This window comes from Sesamum indicum, linkage group LG9 (assembly GCF_026168435.1).
Source record: "Sesamum indicum cultivar Baizhima isolate 11 linkage group LG9, ASM2616843v1, whole genome shotgun sequence".
In the NCBI taxonomy this organism is placed as follows: Eukaryota; Viridiplantae; Streptophyta; class Magnoliopsida; order Lamiales; family Pedaliaceae; genus Sesamum; species Sesamum indicum.
In genome coordinates this window covers 5003791-5027301 of record NC_142665.1, presented here as the reverse complement: position 1 = coordinate 5027301, position 23511 = coordinate 5003791, and the positions used below count along the sequence as shown (strand labels likewise).

Below are 23511 nucleotides of genomic sequence, written 5' to 3'. Positions count from 1 at the left end.
AAGAAATTGAAAAGGACGTGACCCATTATTGTCATTTTTTGAAGTGGCAATAATAGTACTTTGTTAGAAAAGAAGAGAAGATAATAATAGAAGACAACTTCTAAGATAAATTTCTATGAAATTTCTTATTTTACAAAATGTTGACTACAAGTATGTATAGATGCATAAAACAACTTTCAAACTACCCTAATATTATGTTGGTCTCATAGTTTTGCGTCGATATTTAATTTGGTCTAGTACGATGATATCAAAACATTTTAACAATGAATATTGACCACTTTTTTTGGAAATTTGAAATTATTATCAACAACACCCGCAGCCTCAGAAAACATGTGCGAGAAGTATTTTTCCAAATCTTCGGGGGTATATCTGATGAATGACTCGACCGTACAATCCTTGGCATGTTTACCTCTGTGTTTCTGGTGAAAGACCAGATAACTGGAGAGGATCCTTTTGGATACTGACGCCTTAACGGATTCTCGGATTTTCGGGTCGGGTATGACCCAAGAACACTGCTTCTTGTAGGCCTCCTGGAAACTTGAGTTAAATTTCTTAAAGCATTCTTTCACTTCCTTTGGTGAAATCTCCCCCGTTGGATTCTCAGGCAATGAGGAGAGGATCTTACTCCATCCTAACTTCTCGTATTTGGCTAAGTATCGTTTAACCTTTGACTCGTGCTTTCGGATCCAGTTGGATCCTATCAGGAGCCCAAGATTGGAGTTTTGGACCTTGTAGACAACGTAGTTCAGGTTGTTGGCCAAGAACAAGTACGGCAATGCGGCGTTGTTGTATTGCGCCGCCTTGCTGTCTAAGTTGCTGAACAGGACTAGAATCAACCATGCTAGGCGGCGGCTAATCGGTGTTGCAGACGGGTCCTCTTCGCTGACGGCGGTCAGGCTGGAGAATTGAGGTTCTGGTAGAGGAGTTTGCGGGTTCACCGGCCCATCCTTTACAATGTTGGAAATGTGGACGCTGTAATCACTGAGGAAAACAAGGTAATTCATGACGTAGCGAGTCAGGGGGTGGACGCCGCCTGCCACCGGCGATTTTGAGGAGTCCTTCTGAATCGCCGCCTCGAATTGGCCCAGTATAGTTCTCACAGCTTCACCCATCTTTGCCTGCGCCGCCGTTGCCTGCGCCCTGACTGACGTGAAAAACTTGCTAGCAAATAGGGATTCAATCTCCGGCGAAAGGTCAGAGACTGCCTCATAAATATCCAGGGCGATGAACATCTTCTCTGGCGAGAGTAACTTCTTGCATTTGGCTACATTTTCAGGGAAACTGAACAGGTTCCAGGCAGCATCGCAAGAGATATCAAGAAAACACGACTCGGCCACCTTCTCCGAGAAGACGATTTCGCAAAGAATTTTCTCTCCCTGTAAAAGAGTTTTCACCGCAAACTTAACCACCCGCAACCATCTCTTGATTTTGGGTTCTAAGACCAACCATTCCATTTTCTTCATTTGAGGATGGCTTAATCTTTCAACTCCCAGATGATAAAGGCTCTCAATAACCATTGATTTCCTGATCGACTTGTAAACACGTATGCATTCCCTCCCATAACCACAGGCGATCATGCAATCCGCAATTCCCATCAAGTCAGCCATAGCCATTTCTGTAGCTCTCTCAGCGTCCAACTTGGCATTCCCACCCGGAGTTGGAGGCGGAGGCGGGGACGTACGGGGTGGACTCGTCGAGTTCACTTCTTCCTCTGAAAATTCGAAGAACTCAGAAAAGCTGGACCTGGTCCTTGAGGACCGGCTTGAGACCGATCCAGAATCAAGATTCTTTCGATTTGCAGACAAAATCATGTGAAATTCCTTCTCCAATCTCTTCATCGCGACCTTCATTAGCTTCCGAACCCTTATGAGTTCCTCAGAGGCTGCACTCTGCTTCAAATAGTAGTTGATGGCTTGTTGCAGACTTGTCGCAGCTTCGAAGAAACTCTTGGCTTCTCTTCTGTCGTCAACAAAGAGGCTCGAGAATTTCTGGAGGCCACCCATACCTAAGTCCCATTTCCTGATAATGGGTTCGGCACGAGAGATGCTTTCCTCTATCATGGTTTCCGAGAGAGCTTCCTGGTCGGCCGCGCAGGGCGGCGTGGAGGAGGAGATAGAGGGTAAAGGAGAAGAAGGGTTGCATGGTAATGTCGAATCCTTCATTTTCCTTTGCAGTAGCAGCAGAAAGATTTGGCTGGTCTGAGAATTCAGTTTGTTGAGAAGGTACAGATAAGTGGCTCTTGGTCGGATGAAAATGCAGTGATCGTTTATGGTTGAGAGTGGGAGATGTAAGAAATTGAGGGAAAGCGGGTTTGACTCACCAAATACAAAGGCTACAAAAGCGGGCACGGCTCAAGTAACTTTCAACCATCAACTACCTAATAATTTTTATGCCATGTACAAGGTTTAATTTTTTAGAAAACAATAATAATAATAATAATCAGAAATTCTCACCCAATCAAACCATGGTTAAATTAAATCTTCCTCTGTCGTCATTAAAAATATACGACATATTTTAAGTAGAATCATGAACAAGATTACTTCTAATCCTTGTATTTTTTTTTTTAATAGTATACAATTTATCATATCATTCAAATTAAAAAACTACTTCAATTACCCCAACTTAGCAAATATGTTCAAATGATACAAATAAACAATAAATTATTATAGAAACAGACATACACTCATATTTATGGAATTTGAACTTACAAACTTTTAATAGTGAGGTGTCAATCTTATAAATCAAGCAAACTCTAATGGACAGTATTTTTTATTGTTAAGCTATCTTCAATCTTTTCCTTTTTTCCTGTCATTTTTGTATTCATTGTGAAACTCTCATAGGGCCTTCCCGTCGCACTTTATTGGCTGTACTGCGTATTTGCTTCATTGCCCAACAACTAGCCAAGGGAGAAGCAAAATGCTTATCAATAAAGTAATTCTGGATATAGTAATTGAAGAGCTTTTGTTAATATTGTTTGATGCTTCAAGTACCAAACACTACAAATTATCTATTTGTTATTACCATGAAAATTGACATCAAATTAACATTAGCCCAACTATGTTTGGGGTTGATTTTTGGAATGTTTTGTAAAAATAGAGAGAAAAATAGAAATATTAAATATGTGTTGAAAATAGATTGTGTCTGTTCAAATTTATTATTGAAGATAATTTAAAATAAATGTTGTAAGTCTGATCCGGTTTGAAAAAAAAAATTACTGCTCATTGTCAAATCATGTCTCTTTTATATATATATTATATATATATATACGAGTATTGTATATTTAATGTTGTTTTTTCAATGGCAAAAGTTATATTATTAGGGGTAATTTAGATTACATTTGATACACAATACAATTTGATATCTCCAACAGAACTGATTTACTTAAATCAATGGGGTGTGATAGTGAATAAACACTATTAAGCAGTTGCAGCTTACCTTCAGGAGGTGCATGTGAGATAGGGTTGTGAGAAACAGCACTAGGAGTTTCAGGGCCATAGCTCGAGATGATCTATCATCTATAGTGCTGTAGTATGAATGTATAAACTAAGCCAGCGTGCACTCACAATCATAGGGAATTCCTTCCCACAACCACCCAAACTCACCTCAATGTCTGTGTGCACACGTTGAGGCAGATAAAGGACTTACCATCAAGAAGCTCAGCCGGGCTTGAAACAGACCAAAAATGATGCAAACTAACATGATCAACCATGATCCTTCTGGCATGAGATATGATATAAAATAGATATAGTCTGTAAAACGGAATAATGGCACTTGAATTTCAAGTCTAGTCGGCACAGCTTAACTAATTGCAAGTCTACAATCATCATGACACAGTATCAGTGCCCTTCAAGATCAGAAAATATGAAGTACCAAAATTGCTTCAAGCACAAGTAAATTTAAACCTTAATGGCATACTTCCTCATAGGAAAATACATCTCCTTCTTTTTCTGCTTCTCTGTCTTTAGAGATGCCTGAAAGAACGAGAAAAACCAAAAGTTCAGAAGACTGGGGAAAGAAGGTAGAACCAAGCAACATTCCTATTGCAACAGCAATAGTACAACAATTAATTCGAGGTTAACATGTCAACCAAATAATCTAAAAGAAATGAGTTAACAAATCCGATGAGCCATATCCATTTTCCAAGAACATATACAACACTTTATAACAATTGCCAGTCATCATGATCAAAAGGGGCTAACTCAAAATGCTAATTTTAATTAATAAGAATGTGGTCTCAAGTGCTTTTAGAGCAAGAGGAAGGCTGATGCATCCCAGAAGAATGAGAAAAAGTATTCAAAGTGCAAACATAAGATGACATTTCCTAGAAAGATGGTTAAGTCTATAAATACTGGCAGTTAAGAGGCACAAGCCCACTACCCCAAATAAGGAAAACAGAAGGCTTCGTATGTTCAATAGTGATATGCTGCTTTTACTATACATGCAATTTGAGACACAGAAATAATCTAGAATTAGAAGATTGCAAACTCAGGGTCATTATAAGATCATAGGTATCCTCTTAACTTTCACAATGCGAGAAACAAGGTGGACGTATATATTCTACTAACATAATTCCGTGAAACTGCCATATGAAAGAACCCTTTCTACTTTTTTCTTTCTTTCCCACTTTTTTGTTTTAGGGTGTGCATGTGGGTGCAGGGTGGCAGGATAGGTTTCTTATAGTATTATATACCTATTTCAACAAAACACTATAGGCAAAAAAAAGTATACTCAAAACAGATCGAAACCGGCCATGAAACATAATTTCAATCACAAGAGCATCCCATTAAGTCAGTATTACATTTGCATCTCAACATTCAAATTAAACTATTAAAAATCATATCACAAGGTTTACAAAATACCATTGAGGCCGATATGACAGACAAAAAGCAAAATCAACTCAATCACTATCAAGCAATTGATTATGAGTCATTTCCGCTCTCATTATAACTCCGACATGAAAATCAATATAAAATAGCATGCTCAACATATCAAATGCAAGTTTTCAGTAGTACTCGGCAAATCAAAATTTCCAAAACACAGCAAAAATAAAGGAAGAAAATGAAACAATGGCATGACATTGCCGAAATCAGCATTCTGTTCCACCATCCAAATGAGCCCGAACCCACGTCCAAACTAACCCGTCATACCAAACTAACTCAAAAAACAAAATCTCCGAAATTGAAAAGGCTTTTATACACTTATCTAAAGAAAAACAGGAAAAAAAATTAAAAAATATCATACCTGGTGCTTCGTAAGGCGGCGGCGGATAGCACGAGTCTTCTTAGGGCGGAGATCAAGAGGCAAGTACTTCTTGTTCTTGTACGCTTCCCTGAGAGCGGCTTTTTGCTTCTGAGAAATCACGGTCAGCACCTGGGCAATGGACAGCCTAACCACCTTGATCTTGGAAAGTTTGTTCGGAGCGCCACCGGTCACCTTCGCCACCCGCAGCAGCGCTAGCTCCGCCTTCAGATCCTTCAGCTGTGCCAGCAGCTCCGTCTTGTTCTTCTGCCTCAACTCATGAACCTTAATCCTCGCTAGAAAAACAGAAACCAAACAAAACACAACTCTTCTCAGTACATGCAAAATTTAAACAAAACAATAACATCTTCTTATTAATTCACGATGAATAATTCTTCGTACCCATTTCGAGTTTCTTCTCCCTCTTTGCTTTCTGTGGGCAGGTAGGTAGTCGAATTGGCGGATGAGCAAAGTGAAGAGCTGCTGGAATGAGAAAACCCTAATGTACTTATTGATCCTCTGTTTGGGCTACAGATGAATCAGCAAAGCCCAATTCCAAATTTCAAATGGAGCCCATCCGTACTAGAAAATAATAATAATAATAATTTGTGAATTATATTGTTTAATATTTCAAAATTTAAATCATAAGTTAATTGATATAATGTTTGAAGTCTTAGTAAATAATTTTTCCTTTTAGCATTATTTTTCAATATTTCAAAAGATATAAATATAACCAAATATTAGTAACAAAATATACGTAATGTTAGTGCTTTGTCACTATGATACGTAATTGTTTATAATAACAAGTTTATATGTACAATAATTTATCACTAATTATTATCGGACACTATTTTTACGTAATAATTATTACTATTAAGACTGAAAATTAATAAATAAAGATTATTGTTAAATTATGCATCTAATTACTGAATATTAATCGTTACTGAATACTGTATGCATATCATATAAATCGTTACTTATGTACAAAAGTGTCATAATACTTTTGAAAAGCTCTAATTGGTTTTTTCTGGAAATAGCTAATGATACTCTATTAATGTTGGATTTTTTAATTAAATTTAAATCTATTGTAAATTTTTGGATAATGAAATTTGGTTCTTGGCTCAAAATGTTCATAAAATATTCAATAAAAATGATTTGAAGGAGAAATCTGGCAGTTTCTTAGGGCCGTTTGAGTAATTTCGCCTTAATTATCATCATCCTCTTAATTATTATCGCCCTTGTTATATACGCGTTATAATTATATATATGTTTAATGACGTGAAAATCTTGCCATATGATACGAGAAATTTTAGTCAAATCAGATTTGATCGAATCAAAATTAATTACAAAGTAAATGTAATATACTTTTAATATAATTGATTATTTTTTTCTAAAGTATACTTAAATTATATGATAAGTGTATTGTATTAGTCATATAATTGATTCAAATTCAATTTAACCCAATTTGGATTATAATTTCCTCCGTACCAGAAATCGAATAGCTACTGAACAGGTGAAATTCTAATTCGGATCGAGTTCGGTAAGATCTTAACCAATTATATGAAAAATATAGTACACTTGTCGTGTTGCAAGTAGAGGAAAGTAACCATGAAAGAAAAGAAACGAGAGTTCATGTTTCGTGATGGGAAAAATTCTAACTTCACTCAAATCGTGCTAACTAATAAAAGTGCAAGACATAAAAATGTATGTTGAAGTGCCCGTTCGCTTGTGTATTCACTTAATGCTCCTGGGTTCCTTCAGGTAGAGCAGAGAAAGAACCTGAACTTCCATACTTGACCTGCCATATTTGTAACAGCATACCGTCGAAAAAAAATAAAAAATCACATAATAAATGTACCGCACTTATTATATGATTGAAAATTAGTTGAACTGAATCTAATTTGCTTAAGCAAACATCCAATTTCCAACTGTGAACCGTAAACATCCAATTTCCAACTTCCCAAGATTCTCATACAAACTTCCAATTCACAAGAAGCACACAGTAAACATTAACCATATACATATAGTGTTGAGGAAATTCCACCAGACAAACTAATAAGCAAGGTATACAGTAATCTGCAGCAGTGTCTCCACTCCATCGGTCTCGTGCTGGTTCGTCCCTCGGAAGGTCTTAACAGTGGCAAACCCCTTAGCGTTCACATACTTCCCCGTCCCCCCCATTATGGCCAAGTGCGACTCCGAAACCGCCGTCCGGTGAACCCCAAAGAAGCTCAAACTATCAGCGTAACTCCCACTCGTAAACATCACAGTGAATGCCATAGTCTGGCTCGTCCCGTCTTCTGAACTCGATATGTAGAAACCCTGCGCCTTCCCCACCAGCCCCGATCCCAGTTCGTGTCCTTCCGTCAACTCGTCGTCGAAAACAGTCATCGTGCCGAACATGAGCTTCTGGAGGGTGGTGCCTGACGGGAACTGCGAGCTATCGAGGACGGGGAATCCGGGCATCCCTCCAATAATGTTGTTCCCGTTGTTGTTCTGCGCGAAGCTCGATGTAAATCCGCTGAGGCCCGTCAAGAAGGGGATGTTGTTGTTGTTCACGATTCCGCCGTTGGCGTTGTTCGTGGGGATTCCGTTGTTCACGGGCAGGACGGCGCCGTTGGGCTTGGCGAAGGGCACTTGCCCGCCGATAGCCGGATTTGCCACAATGCCTGTCACCGCAATGGCCGAGGGGCGGCTGCCACCGAGTATGTCGTGCATGAAGAAGGTGAGAGAGTGATCATCCGGGTTTGTTACGACGGTGGCAGCACCACCAGGATTGGCGGGAGTGATGGGTGCACCGCCAGGTGTGGTGGTGGTGGTGGTGGCACCAGGAACCACGGCAGGGGCGGCGGCGTCTGCCTCCTCATCGAGAATTCGAGCGGAAGTGGCAGATGAGATTATGAGGGCAAGAATGAGGAGGGATGCTATGGCCTTGAGATGAGACGCCATGATTAATTGTCTGTAAGAAGAAATTGTTATTGTTTGTTTATGGTATTTGATCTGATGAACTGAGATATCAGGAAAGTGTTGAGGGGGAATTATATAGACAGCAATCAAGGAAGAGTGGAGCATCTGTGGAGTTGATAGATGGATTAGGTGCATGCATTTCCAGTGGTTTGGGTGTAAATGTAATGCTGCACTATTCACAACTAAACCAATGATTTATTAATTGAAAAAGTTAATCATGTTATGATTATATTATCAAACAGTTCTTTCATTTTTTTAAATTTTAGTTGACATGTTTAATTGAATTACGTGTTAATTTATTCTATTAACTATATATCTATTAACGATGAAGATCTTCTATCACACGTCTTATCTTACAATCACGTATATATTACAAGTGAATTTACCTTTTAGTTATGACTAAATTTTATTTATTGATGAGAATCATAGTTGACTAGTCTGCAATTATCAATCTTTTTATCCTAATAAATAGAGTTTTATTTATCAAAGTTACTAGCTAGATTTGGAAATTCTGGCTGCAGCCCACTGGTATTCATTCTACTCAAAAACCATTGTAAACTCATTTTAGTGATACCTCTCTCCGATGACCTTCACCCAGAATCAGCTTGAGGATCTCGGAGATAGAATTTTATTTATTAAGTGTTTATTTACTAAGTTTATATTGAGTAGAATTTTATTCACTAATCTAGTTCTATTAGAATTCGTTGTTGTAAGTTTATAAATACATGGGTTAAACTTATTATTGTTAACCTGTGGTCATTGAATGAATATATTCTCTAGGAAATATCTTTAATTTAACACTGTTAGTTCTAACTAGTACTTGTCCTATATGGCACTGGAGCTAAATTTTGATCAATCAGCTTCGTGGCCAATTAAATTTTTTCAATCGTCCCGACTTACTCATGTTGATCAGTGATCGTGACGCAGTACAATCTTCTCCAGTATATTAAAAAATATTTATAAGCTATTTATATCATTCTTCCAATTTATAAAATATTAATTTTGTGTATTTGTATGTAAGTATACATAAAATGTACAGATATGTATAAAATATATTCTATATAAGGGTGTATAAAAATATAATATATATATAAATTTAAACTGACAGAATACGGGTCAAGTCAGGTCCGACCGGGTCGAAAACCCTAAGGGTCGAGACCTGTCCCGTGATGCAATTATGGCTTCAAAGTTTGGGACGGGTTCGTGGTCTAGTCTATCCCATACCCATTGTCATTCCTATTATGAGTTTGAGTATATGTTCCTAGCATTAGTAATTCACACGTCTAATCCGAAACGTTCCATTGATGGGTATATGCGGCCGTTGATCAAGGAGTGTGGCATGCGCATATCCAAATGCACAACCCATCAACGAATGAATCGTTTATGATGCATGCGCCATTCATGTGAACCGTGAATAACATCCCCGCCTATCGTCCGAGTGGAGTACCACATGTGCTATAAGTTTTCCGGCCTAGACGACTGATGCACGGGCAAATATTGCATATTAACCCAGGAATTTGTAGATACTCCTTCAATTACTACAAACAATCAAGCATACAATCTGCATAATCCACGTGGTATCTTACTTTGTGTTAATCTTTCTTCAGCGATACATGAGACTGAAACATCCTAAGCACGAAAGGTGGCGTCCGACAACAACGAAAATGAAGAAACTAGTTTCAATGACTATGAACCTATAGGGAGGGTGAAAGACAAAACCACGATTCAGATTTAAGTCGTTTTTACTAAAAATAAAAAAAGAAACTTATAAGAGAGTAAATACACTTCTCCTGAACGGTACTTCTACGCCTACTCTTTTGGTTTTCCATACACAGGTAAGGTCCACAAGAAAGCATCCTTTCCTTCTTATCTTTTATTCAGAATTTTAATATAGTCATTGTGAAGTAGTATCTTGTGAGGTGCCACATTAATTGTGAATTATTTTGTGAAAATGCTTCGGTGTATGGGTGCCTTTCTTTAAATTCCAGTTTGTTGTTAATCATTGGTGGTTGGGATGATGAGTAAGATGATTGAGTATGAATGCTGTTGATACTGATAGTAGTATTGTGTTCTAAAATTGAATGAAAATACGTTAAAATCTGATATGAGCACAGCTTCAGGTCCCAAAGTCCAATTTTCACAACCTCAACGTGTGACGACATTAAGCAGCGACAGGAGGCCAGTTCAAACTGAAACGAAAACGGAACACGATATGAAGCAAATCATTACTACCAATAAACCAAGCATATAAGCAATGCCAGTGTGTCTCGACATCTACAAAGATTACTATTAGATGCTGATTTGTATAACTGTTGATAATTGATACTCAAGCCGTAATGGTGTACATAATCCTTTATCCTTCAACTTAAAAGAATATATAGAAACTATAACAGTCTAACGAATATGATGATTTAAGGGGTGTATAGCATCTCATTTGTCTATGATATATCAGATTTGTTTAAAATAAGAGTTTTTGAGTGACTTTGAGAAGATCTACAGGTAATGATAAAATCCCTATCATTTGGGTCAAAAAAGAAGAATTCTAAACCTTTGCAGTAACTGTTACGCAATAACGTTTCTCCTTTTCCACTAGTCATCAGCATACTTCGCAAAATTTCTATGAAGATAGAGGTTGAGAGAACAAAGAGCAGCCACAAAAAGTTTTCACTAAGGGGATCATTCTTGTTGTACGGATAGTAAACTTTCTACCTGTAAAAAGATGGGCCATGGTAGTGAAGCTTCAGAGGGTACATCAGCTGCTTGTTACTTGAGACAAGTCTGGAATCATTTTATGCTTGCAGGAGTTTCAGGTAAAATTACTCCAAGCAAAGCCGTTCTTCTCAAATATGTAGATAGAGCCCCAGCTTTAGAAGTCACAAGGACAGCCATCATTCAACAACTAGTTAAAGAGATTAGCGATCTTAAGCCCCTGAACAGAGAGGGATATAGCACGTCCCTAGTTACGATGCCGATGTGTTATGTGTTAGCCCTCGCTGGAGCAGAAGCCTCATTCTCTGTTTGTTCTGAGGACAAAGGCACCGGCTTACTTTTTAAGAAGCTTTTCGAGTACAAGGTACCAAAGACAATAACCTGAAATCCATAACGAAAAGAGGAATCAAGACTCTCAAAATCCGAAACATATAAATAAAGGGGTTAAGAGAGAGGCTTACTGCTCCGATCAATTGTTCTGCACTGAGTGGGTGAGCAAACCACACGCAGGACAATAGAATGCTTACCAACTGCACTAACATGTAAATCATATGAATTAATTGTGCCAGAAAGAACAGCTGGAAAACGATAAGCGTGTGGCGATAATAAAATCAAAAGGTTGCTATACCTGTCTTGTGGTCATTATGGTGGCAAAGGCAAGAGCACCAAAATTACGGATTGTGTAAGAAATGAAGAATTGACTAACTGTCGCCACCTGCAACCCAAGATCACATCAAGCATAATGTTTGTCCAGTTACGAGAGACAAATTGTTTTCATGTGTTCACAGGACATTCAATGATAAAAATACAGAAGGGATATAGAAGTAAATTGAAAACTAAAAAATTTGTTCATTATTGAAGTTTAGATTGCATGGAAAGTAAAAGAGTAGAGTTCTGCAACTTACAGTTGACAAAATTATGATGTCAATAAAGCAATCATTGTGCCGGGTAACAAAATCTATAGCCATGGGAAGATTGCCTTGTAAGAGTAGACCTACATAGAAATCAAACAGAACCATCAAATCAATGTTGGCAGCTAATATGAAAACTGACATTTCATACACAGCAGTCCATCTTATGTATAATCATGCAGATAGGGAAGTAACTCATGAGAACATGTCAAAAGTGTCCTAAGTAATTCATACTATGACATTAAAACAATTTTACAGGAGAATGTAAAATCTGTCAATACCTGCCAAGACCACCTATCATGTTAGAAACAGAAGTTTCTTCTCTAATCAGTCAAAGGAAATTCTTGATCGAAGAAGTACATCTTCAGAATTTAATGGTACTTCATGATTTAGTGACTTAAGAACTTCTACAAGAAGTTCATGTTTTTGTTTCTGAAGTACATGCATAAGTGGTGTTTATACGTAAGAAATTGCACCAAGCAAATGTCAAAATCTCAGTCCATGCAATCTCCAGAAGTTAAATAGTGAATTCTATGTGCAAATAGAGGTCTCCTAACCTAGTGAGCATGATTATTTTATTTCATTTGTTTTATCGGAGAAGTTGCTGCATTTCGTGAATGATCTCTTTTACACGCCAAAATGTATTCATAAAATGCAGCAATAGAATTAGAACAAAAGTGATAAAGACTCTTTTTGCATAGATAAACTTATAATTGCACCACATTTCAGATCAAAATTTAAGCTAGTACTTCATCATTAATAAGGCAGGCTCCTATAGTGCTTCCTCTTGAGAGCAATATAAACTAGAATTAAACAGTCTATGATCTGAAAGAACCTTAAAAATATCCCCCCATAGGCGTTGCTTTCTACATCTTTGGAGCCAATGAATGACAAAATCAGAAAATTTTACTTGAGCTTATGAAAGACAATTTTGAGTTTCGAATTTTGTGAAATAATACGTCCACAGAAATACTGGACGACTGAAACATGATCTCAGCTTTAACACTTCAGTTTCAAAGATGTGGGTCGCTCTTCCATTTCGTATACAGTTTTAATCTTATAACCAACCTATAAAGGGATCAAGACTCAAATCAAAGGAACAAAGCTAGATAACGACAGGAACAAGAGATTCTTGACTGCTTATCTTACCAGTGAAGCTGATCATGCAAGAACACAGTGTTGTGTAAAATATCTGATTGTGTATCCCCATATCATAGCCTTTGAAAAGTTTATCCTGAAATGTGCTTGTGAACCCATCAAACCTGTAAAACCAATGCAACAATAATTAAGAGAAACTGCTCAGGACAGAAACACTAAATTACTTGCCACTTTATTTGTGGACGATTAACTTAAAAGCTAAACAGATTGCTCATTAAATCAATAAAATACATGAAAGCCTGTACTTCATTTCAATACCAGATCGAAGTTAAGGAGAAAATTTATCTTGGTATATTGCGTGAGTTTAGATATCAACAAAGCTCATAAGGAGAACCAAATAAGGCTCCTTTAGCTGTGGTTCACATGAGAGAAAACTAACAGAGAAAGAGATGTGGAGGATATATAGAGAGGTGAAAGGGGGAGAGCATAATAGTATTTTGGCACAGAGAGAAAAAGATAGACCAGTTCATTCACAAGGGAGTGAACCAAGTAGCTGACTCAATGGCCAATTGGGGACGGATTGAAGATTGAAGCTTTGGGGGTCAAAGTTGCTATCACTAGTGAACAATTGTGGGCAAGGATTACAAATATAGGTGGTTTTTGGTAATCTCTTGTTCTGGAATGTATTGGTTTGTTTCCAAAATCTTTAGTGTTTCTAGTTCGACATGAAGGTTTGGCACTGCATATACAACTGGTTTTTATTCCTAAGAAGTTAGAAAGTAGGAAGAAGTTCTCCATTGTTGTGTTTGGCTTGAAGGATGTGGAGCTAAGAATTTTAAATTAGTAATAATATCCACTATACTCGGATAATTCTATGCTATAAAGGATTTCAAATAATTTAATTCTTATTTAGAACTATATTTAATAGCATTGTAACTGATTCCAAATCTATTTAATTTTTGAAATCCTTTCTCCAAATCATTCACTCAAATCAAAATGGCCACCAAATAAAGCCTTTGTTCAACATAAAGTAGATATAATTACTCCTTATTGGGTAGTTCTACAACAACAAAGGCAATCAAGAGCAGATCCACTTTCTTTTTACCAAGAACAAGAAAAGAATTGATCTCATCTTGAGACCGAATTTCTCAGACTTATATATGCACATAAAGATCAAAAACGTATTTTACAACTTTATTGCAACAAATTATGACTTCTAAAGCATTTTAAAATCCAATGCAGAGATCTAGTTACGTGTCTGGTTTTGTTCCTCATATCATAAAACTTGTAATATTTTCTAATCCAAAACTTTTTATGACAATCTCTCACTATAGTAATGTAACAATTCACTAGTTTCATTTTCTAGACTCTTGATTAGTTATAGAGAAGAGAAGACAACCCCAGAATTTCCTTTTCTATAGAGAAGTTCTTGAACTGATTTTAGCTCAAATTTTTAGAAAGAACCAGAATATCCAGTGTAGTCAACTTCTAACTTCACACGAGGCAATGAACATTTTGTTCTGAAAGAACATGATGCCACTTAAGGCAATCCTTGTAAATCTCACACCCCACCCTCCAGGTCCCCTCTCCTCCTCCACCCACCCACCCACCCACCCTACCCCATCCTTAAAAAAAGAAAGGGTAAATTACTACAAGCTCCCCAGGGGAGATTTGATACAACAAGTATGGATACCCCCTCCTTGTTTGAAAAATTAATATACTATCTTGGATGGAGCTTTTAAATTATCAAGTTTGCCCTTACGGTATTTTTTTTCTTTTAAAAAAAATTGAAATTTTGTGAAAAAGTGGACGAGGTGGATGGAAAAATTTGAAAAATTGTAAAAAGTTTATTTACTTAGTCTATAAAAAGATTTCAGGAAATTTTCAAGAATAATTAAAAATATTTAAGAATAATTAAAAAGATTTACTTAGTCTATACAAGGGCGTTTTTGTCAACTCACCACAAAAATGGATCAAAACCTAGCAGAGACTAACAAATTCATACGTCAAGAGCTGGTAATTTGGGGTCTGGGCTAGTTGTTAAACAACCCTCAAATTTAGGAAGATATCAGTAATTTCCCAAACAATGAAACAATATTTATAACTATGTCAAACTTCAGGGAGCTCGTTATAATTTAGCCAACATGAAAAGAAAAAAACATCAAAAGAGAGTAGTAGAGCAGAGCGGAGAGACCAACAGAATCAAAGAGAAGCAGGGACACTTTACTATTCTAAGAGGACAAGAAACATTATTGGAACCTAAAACTGCAAAGCAATCCATTCTTTAACATTCTACTTCTCACTACAAAGGCTGGTCAGCACCTCCAGAGTGGAAAGCAAATTTTCTTGGGATTTATTCATAAAATGTAAATTACTTTTGCACCTAAATCAGGCAGCTCAAAATCATCTACTTTCCTCTGGGTTTCGTGAATGTCAGCTCTCAGCAAGTGCCCTACCATCCCTACTCTTCTCAGCATTATCAAAACAGGTAGTCCACTTGCGAAAATAATCCAAGAGATATAGTATATAGCAGCGCGTAACCAAACAAAATTCTAAACAACCCAAATTTAGGAAATAAAAGAACTGAATTGCTTTCAAAAGCTTCTTTGAATTAATGCCAATTAGACGAAAACAACATTTTATGCAATGTCAATGGTAGGTAATTAAAATAACTATACTATCATAAAGAGTTATCAAGCTTTCGAAATTAGACTGCATCCATCTTATGCTTGCTGGGCTTGAAGATTAACTATTTCATGCCCAATAAAGTGAAAGTGTAGACTAATTTTCCAAAACTTGGTCATGGAGAGCCCTTGACTAAAAGGTACCTCGCATACTGTGCATTAGAGGTAGATTTGACAATAGGAGAAATTTATAGTATGCATTAAGACATCTGGGTACTATACTAGTTATCTGTCCTATATTGGTTCCTAGGGATTATCACTGCTACCAAACAGCACTGGATTCTGAGAAGCTCAGACTCAAATCACGTGTGTGTCAGGCACACGTGGTGTTGAAACTACAAAAAGAAGCCTATTTTGGATAACATGCGCTCTTTTTCAACATAAGAATGACTTTAACCAAATATTTAGAAAGCTAAAAACCAAAGTTTATTCTCATACCCAAGATAACCAAGCATCAAGGAAACACCCCAAACCGTGCTTTCCCTTCCTCTACTGTATGGACTAATGTCACCTTCTGCCTACATTTGGAAGAGTAGAAATATAGTCAATGATCAAGTAAACAACTTCACAAACTATACAATTAATAAGCAAGATAAACCACAAATGATTCTTGCAATCATTTATAACCTGACATAGGATATCACAAGGATATTTTCAAGTTGAGCATCAACTTAGTTCTCTAAAAAGAGAAAATGGAAAAAAGGAAAAAGGAAAAGAACAGCTTGCCAGATTTATCTTGTACAGATACAATTTCTTATAAAGGACATATCTACAGGGAGAGGGCATGAGAATTTCTTCAGTAGCCCTTTTGTATAATATAAAACTATCCCAAGACTTTGCTTCATCCGACTTCCAGAAAGACACTTTAGCCTGTTCTGTTTGGAGACTGGAGATGCATTACAGGAAATTTAGTTCATGTAGGTTTTTCTATTTTTCCTTCATCTGTGATGCCTATTTAAAGCAGTCTATTTGCATTGAACCTGTCTCTTCATTTAGAGTTCATTCTTTATTTCAAGGAGAAAAAACAGAGAGAGAGAAATGAAGTATAATAAAATAAAATCCATCATACTGGCATTAAGTAGTGGACCGTTTCTTAAGCACTTCAGGAGTGATTTATGGTCACTGATCTCAAAAGTATCGAAGATACAAGAGGAACTTTTATTATCTTCTGTCATTTTCCTATCTATGCCTAACCAAGTCTTGACCGCATGCACCAGAAATCTACATCTTGAAGAAAAGCAAACAAAATATAAACTCGTCAGACCAGATGGCAGCAGATCCACTACAAAGATCTATTATCATACAGTCGACTTTTAGATGTAAATGGTTCACAATCTGCCAAGGAGTTACTTGACACACAGTACTAACAAAAGATCCATGTCCAGAGTTTCCAAAATCTTTACCGGAAATAATATAAAAATTGAGCATCCAAGGGTCACCAAGAAGGCAAATAGATAATCACGTCCAGTATACTTCTTTTGCATGATAAAAGTGCCCCAAATCTGCACCCAAATGAGACACAGAAAAGTAAGGTCGTCAAAAAGAGCGCAACTTCAAACATCCTAAAGTTTTGAATATATTTTGATTAAGATCTAACTTTAGATTCTCAAAGTCAACTTTCAACTCAGTTTAGGAAATATAAGATTTGCTGCTCATTCTAGAGTTACAAATTAAGGAGAAACCAAACGACAGCTGGCCTTCTTGTTCAACCTGGATATAAATGTAATATCCCCATTCCTTATCGTTGCCGGAAGAAACTGTAAGGTTTTTGCAGGCCTTGTTTCCTCTCGTCGTCAAACATGCATTTTGGCGTTTTGGTCCTCATAATACAAGAGCCCAGGAGAAATTGTATGGTAACCGGCACTCTATTTTGCAAAGAACGCAACAATTGGTAAGGGAGTTCATTGTACCAAAGTACTGTTTTTGGGGCCTGGGGCCCAGCTCATGGGTAGGCCTGTTCAATTCGGTCGGTTAACTAAATTTCGGTACGCCATATTAATACCGAACTGGAATAGCCAGTTTGGTTTGGTTATAACAAAAAAAAATTCGGTTTGGTTCAGTTGAAAACCGAAAACCGAATTTTATTTAAAAAAGATCTGTGATTTTAATATTTTATGATTTTTATCCAAAATTACGTGTCCAAAAATATAAAATTTTAAAAAACAAAATGTTCAACCAAAGTCAACTATACGAATACATATTAAATCAAAACAACACAATACGAATACAATTCAAAATTAAAATAACAACAATTCAAATTCAAACTTAACGACACAATATTTATCAAAATAACAACAATTCAAATTCAAATTTAAAAGTTAATAGAAATTAAATTATAATAAAATATATATATTTATAAATTATAAATATAATTTTTATATATTAATATATTTTATAGAATTATAATGTATAATTTTTTTTTTTTAAATTTCGGTTATTCCGTCGGCTCGGTTAACCAAACAAGAGAATTGTAACCAACTGAATAGTACCGATTTTTTTTTAAAAAATGAAAAGAATACCAAACCAAATTTTCGACTCAGTATTCCGTATGAAACAAAAATTCGGTTTGGCCTACTTCCGGCCGGTTAACTGAGTTTTGAACACCCTGCTCATTGGCACATGGTGGGACTGTTGCAGTTAACTTTTCTTGGTCAAAGTCACAATTTTCCACTTAATATTCCATATTCAATTCTGACTTCCAACTTTAGGACTTTTTTAGGCTTGTTCCTCCGAGAGTTTTATAAGTTAATTAGGAACAATCATTTTTCAGCAAAGAATTAAATGGTACAAAAAGTAAAGGTAAACATCAAAGTTTTGATTCAACATATTAATGGGAGAGCGAGAGTGAGATTATTACTCATTGAAATTTCAAAGCAGATCATGAACTGAAAACAATTTGAAGCTGTTCAGAAACAATTTTCACCAAGAGTAAATTTGCAAATTAGCATTCCCTTAATTTGAGTAAAACTCTTAAAGTGATGTTTTATCATATCTTTTACAAGTGAACTTTCTTAAACAAGTTGAGAAGGAAAATTTCATTGGCAGTCAAAAGTCTTATCATGTTAGATGATAATGTTAACAGAAATTTCACTGTGAGTCAAAATCACAATATTTGAAAGGTAACGTTCACTACCAAACCCAAAGAAAAAGAAATAAATCAAAGCAATAAAAGCAATGTCCATACGGTCGATTTAACTTTTAACGGGCAGTCCAGAGCAGATTTTGCTGCTTGGTGCCATTTCTAAATGGCAAGAGTTGCTTTTACTGATGATCTCCATGGTTTTGAATTAAAAACCATTTATTCTTTCTTATTTTGCCTTGTTTTATTACACCGTTTTTGCTAAATGGAAATTTTAATAGAATAAAGAATTATTTAAGCTTCGTTAATATATCTGTCCTGAGGGTATTGAGATAGTTGTGAACCAACTAAACCTGAGCAGAGTGATAATTGTGTAAATGGATATGTATAAAAGATGCCAATTCTTCTGACTTTTTCATATAGCAAATTTATTTCAGGGATTTTAGGCATTTACACCACAGTCGATAAGTAACCGGCTGGCTGATGTTTCTTTCTTGATTCTGTTTCCTTACTAATGAGCAATAAGAGGTTACAGATCAGACTTACCATTACAGGTATCATCTTAGCACATTTTGCCAGCGTCTGCACTGGGAAACTGACGTATTTAAGGGCCTGGAGAAAGTATAACCAGAAATATTTCATGTTAAGCTCTTCACTTGATATCATAACATACAATACGGAATATAAAAGGCCAATCCCTTTGTGAAAGTAAACAATAGAATATAGTGTTTCTCCAGGGTAGAAATGAAAGCACATTAACTTAGATCCAGCTCTGCAAGGAAATACAAACTTACCTCATACTGGCACGTTGTAGTGAGTATATTAGACACCGATACAACACAATACTTGTAAATTGGAGCAACAGGGTCCAGGACAGTTTTACTTGCCTGGAAAAGAGATAGAGAGAATGAAATCAAAATAAAGGCTGATAATTTCCATACATCCATTGATGATTTGGTAAACACCTGACAAGCTTCCTATTACATAAAAGGATGAATCATTTAAATGTGCAGCATGTGTGTGTGCTTGGGCAATAAACTACTTGCACTTCATAGGCTACACAATATTCTGGATAGCATCTGACCTAATAGGACAAACAGAATACCGAATCAGATTACTTTATGCTAGATACTTCCAATCACAAACCATCTGGACCCGTGTGCTTCAAACTTGAACTGAACACTTTAATTCCAGGTACGTGATAAGAAAATGTTTCGTCATGCTTTGGATCACAATTACCAGTAAGAATCCTCCAGATACAGCAGAAGTGGTGATGCGGTTGCAGAAGACAAGAAACAATGAGTACTTAAAATATTCTTTGTTTGGACCATATGGAACTCTCATAATCTTTTCCTGAAAGAAACCATTTTTCAGTCAGTTCTTCAGAAATAATTTTGATCTGAACTAAGAGATTACTCAAATCAGACGGACAAAAGTTTTAAATCAAGTAAGACTAAGACTATTTAATTGAATGTGACGCAATATGTAGATTTTAACAAGTTAGCTATATAGGATTACAAGCTTTCTATGCCAGTACAAGCTCCTCACAGTAGTTTGTTAGTTTTCATCTTTAAACAAAATTTAAAGTAAATGAAGAACTCCAAACCCTGTTTTGATTAAGGTCAGGTCATCTGGAGCATAAAACATCACAGGTTAATGCATGAGCATAGAGTAACGTCTAAAAATCTCACTCTCACTCCTCAAGCAAAGGCATGATTCTATTCTGGTAGGTGCTTGGTAATGGTAGGTTTGGCTGTTGCTTGGTATACAGAATACGTTTTGTCATATACAAACAAGATATGTTAACATGCTATTTTCACTGACAACATGGATACACACATTTCATCTGCATCCTGTGCAAGCATTAGTGAGATCTTCTTCTATCCTGGTCGGATCTTAATTGGTTGCCTGCTCCAAAACAATTAAGGACAAAGTAAAGGAAATATTTCAGTATACTCTCTTTCTCATTCCCAGTCCCTCAACTGGAATACGCAACTAAACAATTCAGTCTCCTTGAGTAAAGTGATCTCCACCTACACCAATACTTTCATTAGAACCATTTTTTCAGGAAAAATACAAAAGCTCATCCATGTCCTAGTCACGTTCCATGAGTTTATCTATATCAGGCATTACCTCGACCGACTAATGCATCCTCATTTTCATCTTGTCCTTTCTGCTTTGACAGAAGTAAGCTCCAACGTCTTATCTCAGCTGTACCCAACTTATTTAAACTTTGTTTCGAAGATTTCAAACAAACAGTATCATACAGCCTTGGTGCCTCTACTTAGATGCAAATGACGGAAAAGAAAAAGAAAAGATCAAAGAAAATATACTGCACAGAGAAATTTAGAGTGGTTCATTCATTTTAAAACAACATGAATACATAATGATATCATAATCCTTGCTAAAGATGCATAAATACAGCCAACGGAAATATGAGAGCACTTCAAGATGCACGGGTGACATATCCTTTTTCTAAGTTCATGCTTTTCCTCCGTGGTCTCAAAACCATAATGCCATTCCTTAATGAACGCTCTCAATCTCAGACCATCTCAACAACCTTCATGACAATCATATACATCTCGGTCAACTCAGTCACAACTGTAAAAACCTGCAACACTCTCATACATACTCAACCTGCAACCATATTTTGTGGAAGATAACTCCACAACTGCCACCAACTGACCCTATATGCGTTCCAGTCTATTTCACATTGACATTTCTCCAATAAAGCAAGGTCCAAACAACTAATATAGCTAAATAACCATCCCTTCAAGACTGCACCAGTGCTGGCACCGGCACAGCAACAAAAACCTCGACTACACAAAAGATGTAAAATGACCATCACACCAATAAAGGAGTCAATCTGTGTCATGTAACAGACACTATTCTCACGTTCCAAACTTCACCTATCATCATTGACATTCAACTAGCATAAGGAACACCACTATGTACAAAGACAAACATATGAATCAAAAGGATAATGTTTATCTAAAAGGATGTATTCTAAAGGTAGCAGATCAACAGCATTGTATGGAAAGGGGGACCATTAGCAACTAAAAGTTCAGAAGAGACAAATTTTAGGTAGAAAATCATTTATTTCTGTATGCATTTTCCTCCAGTACCAGCATGCCTCTCAACTGGTGAATTAGACCTCAGCAAGCCCAAATTAATATGCATCTTAAGCAGTATTCTGTATACCAAGCAACAGCCAAACCAGGGGACTGGAGCTACAATTGAAATTCACCAACCACTGTACATGATTCCATGTGTTTTAACTTGGTTTTCCGCTAGAAGAAACCCATCGGTAATACCAAGCCATATTATTGAACTATTTTAACTTTCTGGAAGCACACCTATCCTATTTGTATTGATACTACTGCCTACTGTTTAACTCCATTGCTCCTATCCAGTGATACATGACAAGAAATTTGATGTTCAAATCTGCTATCATCAAAAACACATAATTTATTCTTCAAAGTTTTATTCAGTGATAATATTTCAAAACTTAGAGCTGTTGAAAATTCGTACTGATTTATGCATGTTACTATCTATTTAACTATGCATATTAGAACTGTCACCCATATATATACTTAATTTTGTCCTTTGATAAATTGGAACTTCCTTTCTGGAAATAGTATTTTGGCTTTATGCTAATGGTTACAGTTGAATGAAGCTAGACAAGTTATTTATCAGATGCCTTTATCGCATTTATGCTACTTAATTTCAAGCTTGAATTGTGTGAGCATTATTCAACATAATTTATACCTTAAAATATATTTAAAAAAAAAAGTAGAATATTAGTTTCAAAGAACATCTCTACATTTCACTTTGTAGATAAATCGGTCCATTCACAACAATTATAGAAAAAATCCACAACGAGAAGGAACTTCACCTGTAAGACTCCGTAAACAAGAAGTGTTGACATGATTCCAGCTACGGCGAAGACCATCTTGAACAGTTTGTTCTCTTTCAATCTCTGCATCAACTGCGACGGTTGCTCCGCCATATTTAAATCCAATCATCCGCCGCCGCCTCCACCACCAATCTTCACCAAATCACACCTTCATGAATGTTCACGAAATAAACCAACGCAACATTCATTTCAACAGCCAAAACAAACAACAACAACACACACACCCTCAACACTAGGTGCGAAAACATCAATACAAATGTACAAGAGCGGAGAAGTAAAGGAAGCCAAAAGTACCGAAAGCAGAAACACGAAGCGGGTTTCCAGGAAGTGGAAACAGTATACAGTGATCTGAAACGGATTTGATCGGCAGCTAAAAGTATTTGGGAGGGGTTTTGGTTTTCCTTTCCCTCTCTGCTTCTTTTATATGATTATTATTATTATTAAAAGTATGTGGACAGTGCTTTGGAAGCCACGTCAGAAAAGCAAAGGTCAAGAAACTTGCTTTTCATTTATATAAAACAAAAATAAATAAATAATTCTCAAGAAAATATTCAATAGTGTTAATGGGGTCAACGTGATTGCGTACAAAGATCGGAATGTTATCCATTTATTAATTCATTTGTTTGGGAGTCTTAAATTATGCATCCATTTGCTGGGGCCTCATTTAGTTAGGCGGCCGCATATATTATTGGGTCTAATTCATCGGTTTTAGATATATAATTGTGGTGGCCCGATTTGATAAGGCCTAGCTCGGGATTATTAGTTATTATAACCTCAAAAGTTTGGGGAAAAAGAGATGCTTGAATTGTCCCTAATTCACTATTCTTCATGTTTATTTCTCTTTTGTTATGGATATTCTCTTTCTCATTCTAAGTTCATCCCTTCGTGGTCGAAAATAACAAACTATTA

General features: G+C 36.4%; 4 protein-coding genes across 6 annotated transcripts; all 4 read right to left on the bottom strand.

The window, feature by feature from the left end:
* Positions 1–145: 145 nt before the first annotated feature.
* LOC105170860 (exocyst complex component EXO70H1) lies at positions 146–2310 on the bottom strand. The gene has a single exon (XM_011091781.2). It carries the CDS (start codon positions 2160–2162, stop codon positions 258–260), a length of 1905 nt encoding a protein of 634 aa, XP_011090083.1. The 5' UTR covers positions 2163–2310; the 3' UTR covers positions 146–257.
* Positions 2311–3745: 1435 nt separating this feature from the next.
* Positions 3746–5766, bottom strand: LOC105170670 (large ribosomal subunit protein uL29). Its single transcript, XM_011091537.3, has 3 exons — positions 5641–5766; positions 5242–5534; positions 3746–3971 (listed from the first exon to the last, which is right to left on the bottom strand). Exons 1-3 carry the CDS (start codon positions 5642–5644, stop codon positions 3897–3899), a joined length of 372 nt encoding a protein of 123 aa, XP_011089839.1. The 5' UTR covers positions 5645–5766; the 3' UTR covers positions 3746–3896.
* Positions 5767–7123: 1357 nt separating this feature from the next.
* LOC105170669 (dirigent protein 10) lies at positions 7124–8247 on the bottom strand. The gene has a single exon (XM_011091536.3). The coding sequence runs from the start codon at positions 8185–8187 to the stop codon at positions 7291–7293; it is 897 nt and encodes a 298-aa protein (XP_011089838.2). The 5' UTR covers positions 8188–8247; the 3' UTR covers positions 7124–7290.
* A 1988-nt stretch (positions 8248–10235) lies between these two features.
* On the bottom strand, positions 10236–23043 carry LOC105170668 (UDP-galactose/UDP-glucose transporter 5B). 3 transcript variants are annotated; one of them, XR_848515.3, is made up of 13 exons: positions 22897–23043; positions 22582–22750; positions 19926–20039; positions 19481–19573; positions 19233–19298; positions 17011–17109; positions 16046–16125; positions 12975–13087; positions 11820–11908; positions 11543–11629; positions 11376–11444; positions 10915–11295; positions 10236–10394 (listed from the first exon to the last, which is right to left on the bottom strand). XR_848515.3 is itself a non-coding variant. In XM_011091533.3 (12 exons), the coding sequence occupies exons 2-12, from the start codon at positions 22693–22695 to the stop codon at positions 11182–11184; spliced, it is 1038 nt and encodes a 345-aa protein (XP_011089835.1). In that variant the 5' UTR covers positions 22696–22750; positions 22897–23043; the 3' UTR covers positions 10613–11181. The 3 variants fall into 3 exon arrangements, 2 of the variants coding, with proteins under 2 accessions (XP_011089835.1, XP_011089836.1); XM_011091533.3 differs by lacking the exon at positions 10236–10394 and having other exon boundaries at positions 10613–11295; XM_011091534.3 differs by lacking the exon at positions 10236–10394 and having other exon boundaries at positions 10613–11295; positions 22582–22734; positions 22897–23040.
* Positions 23044–23511: the final 468 nt, after the last annotated feature.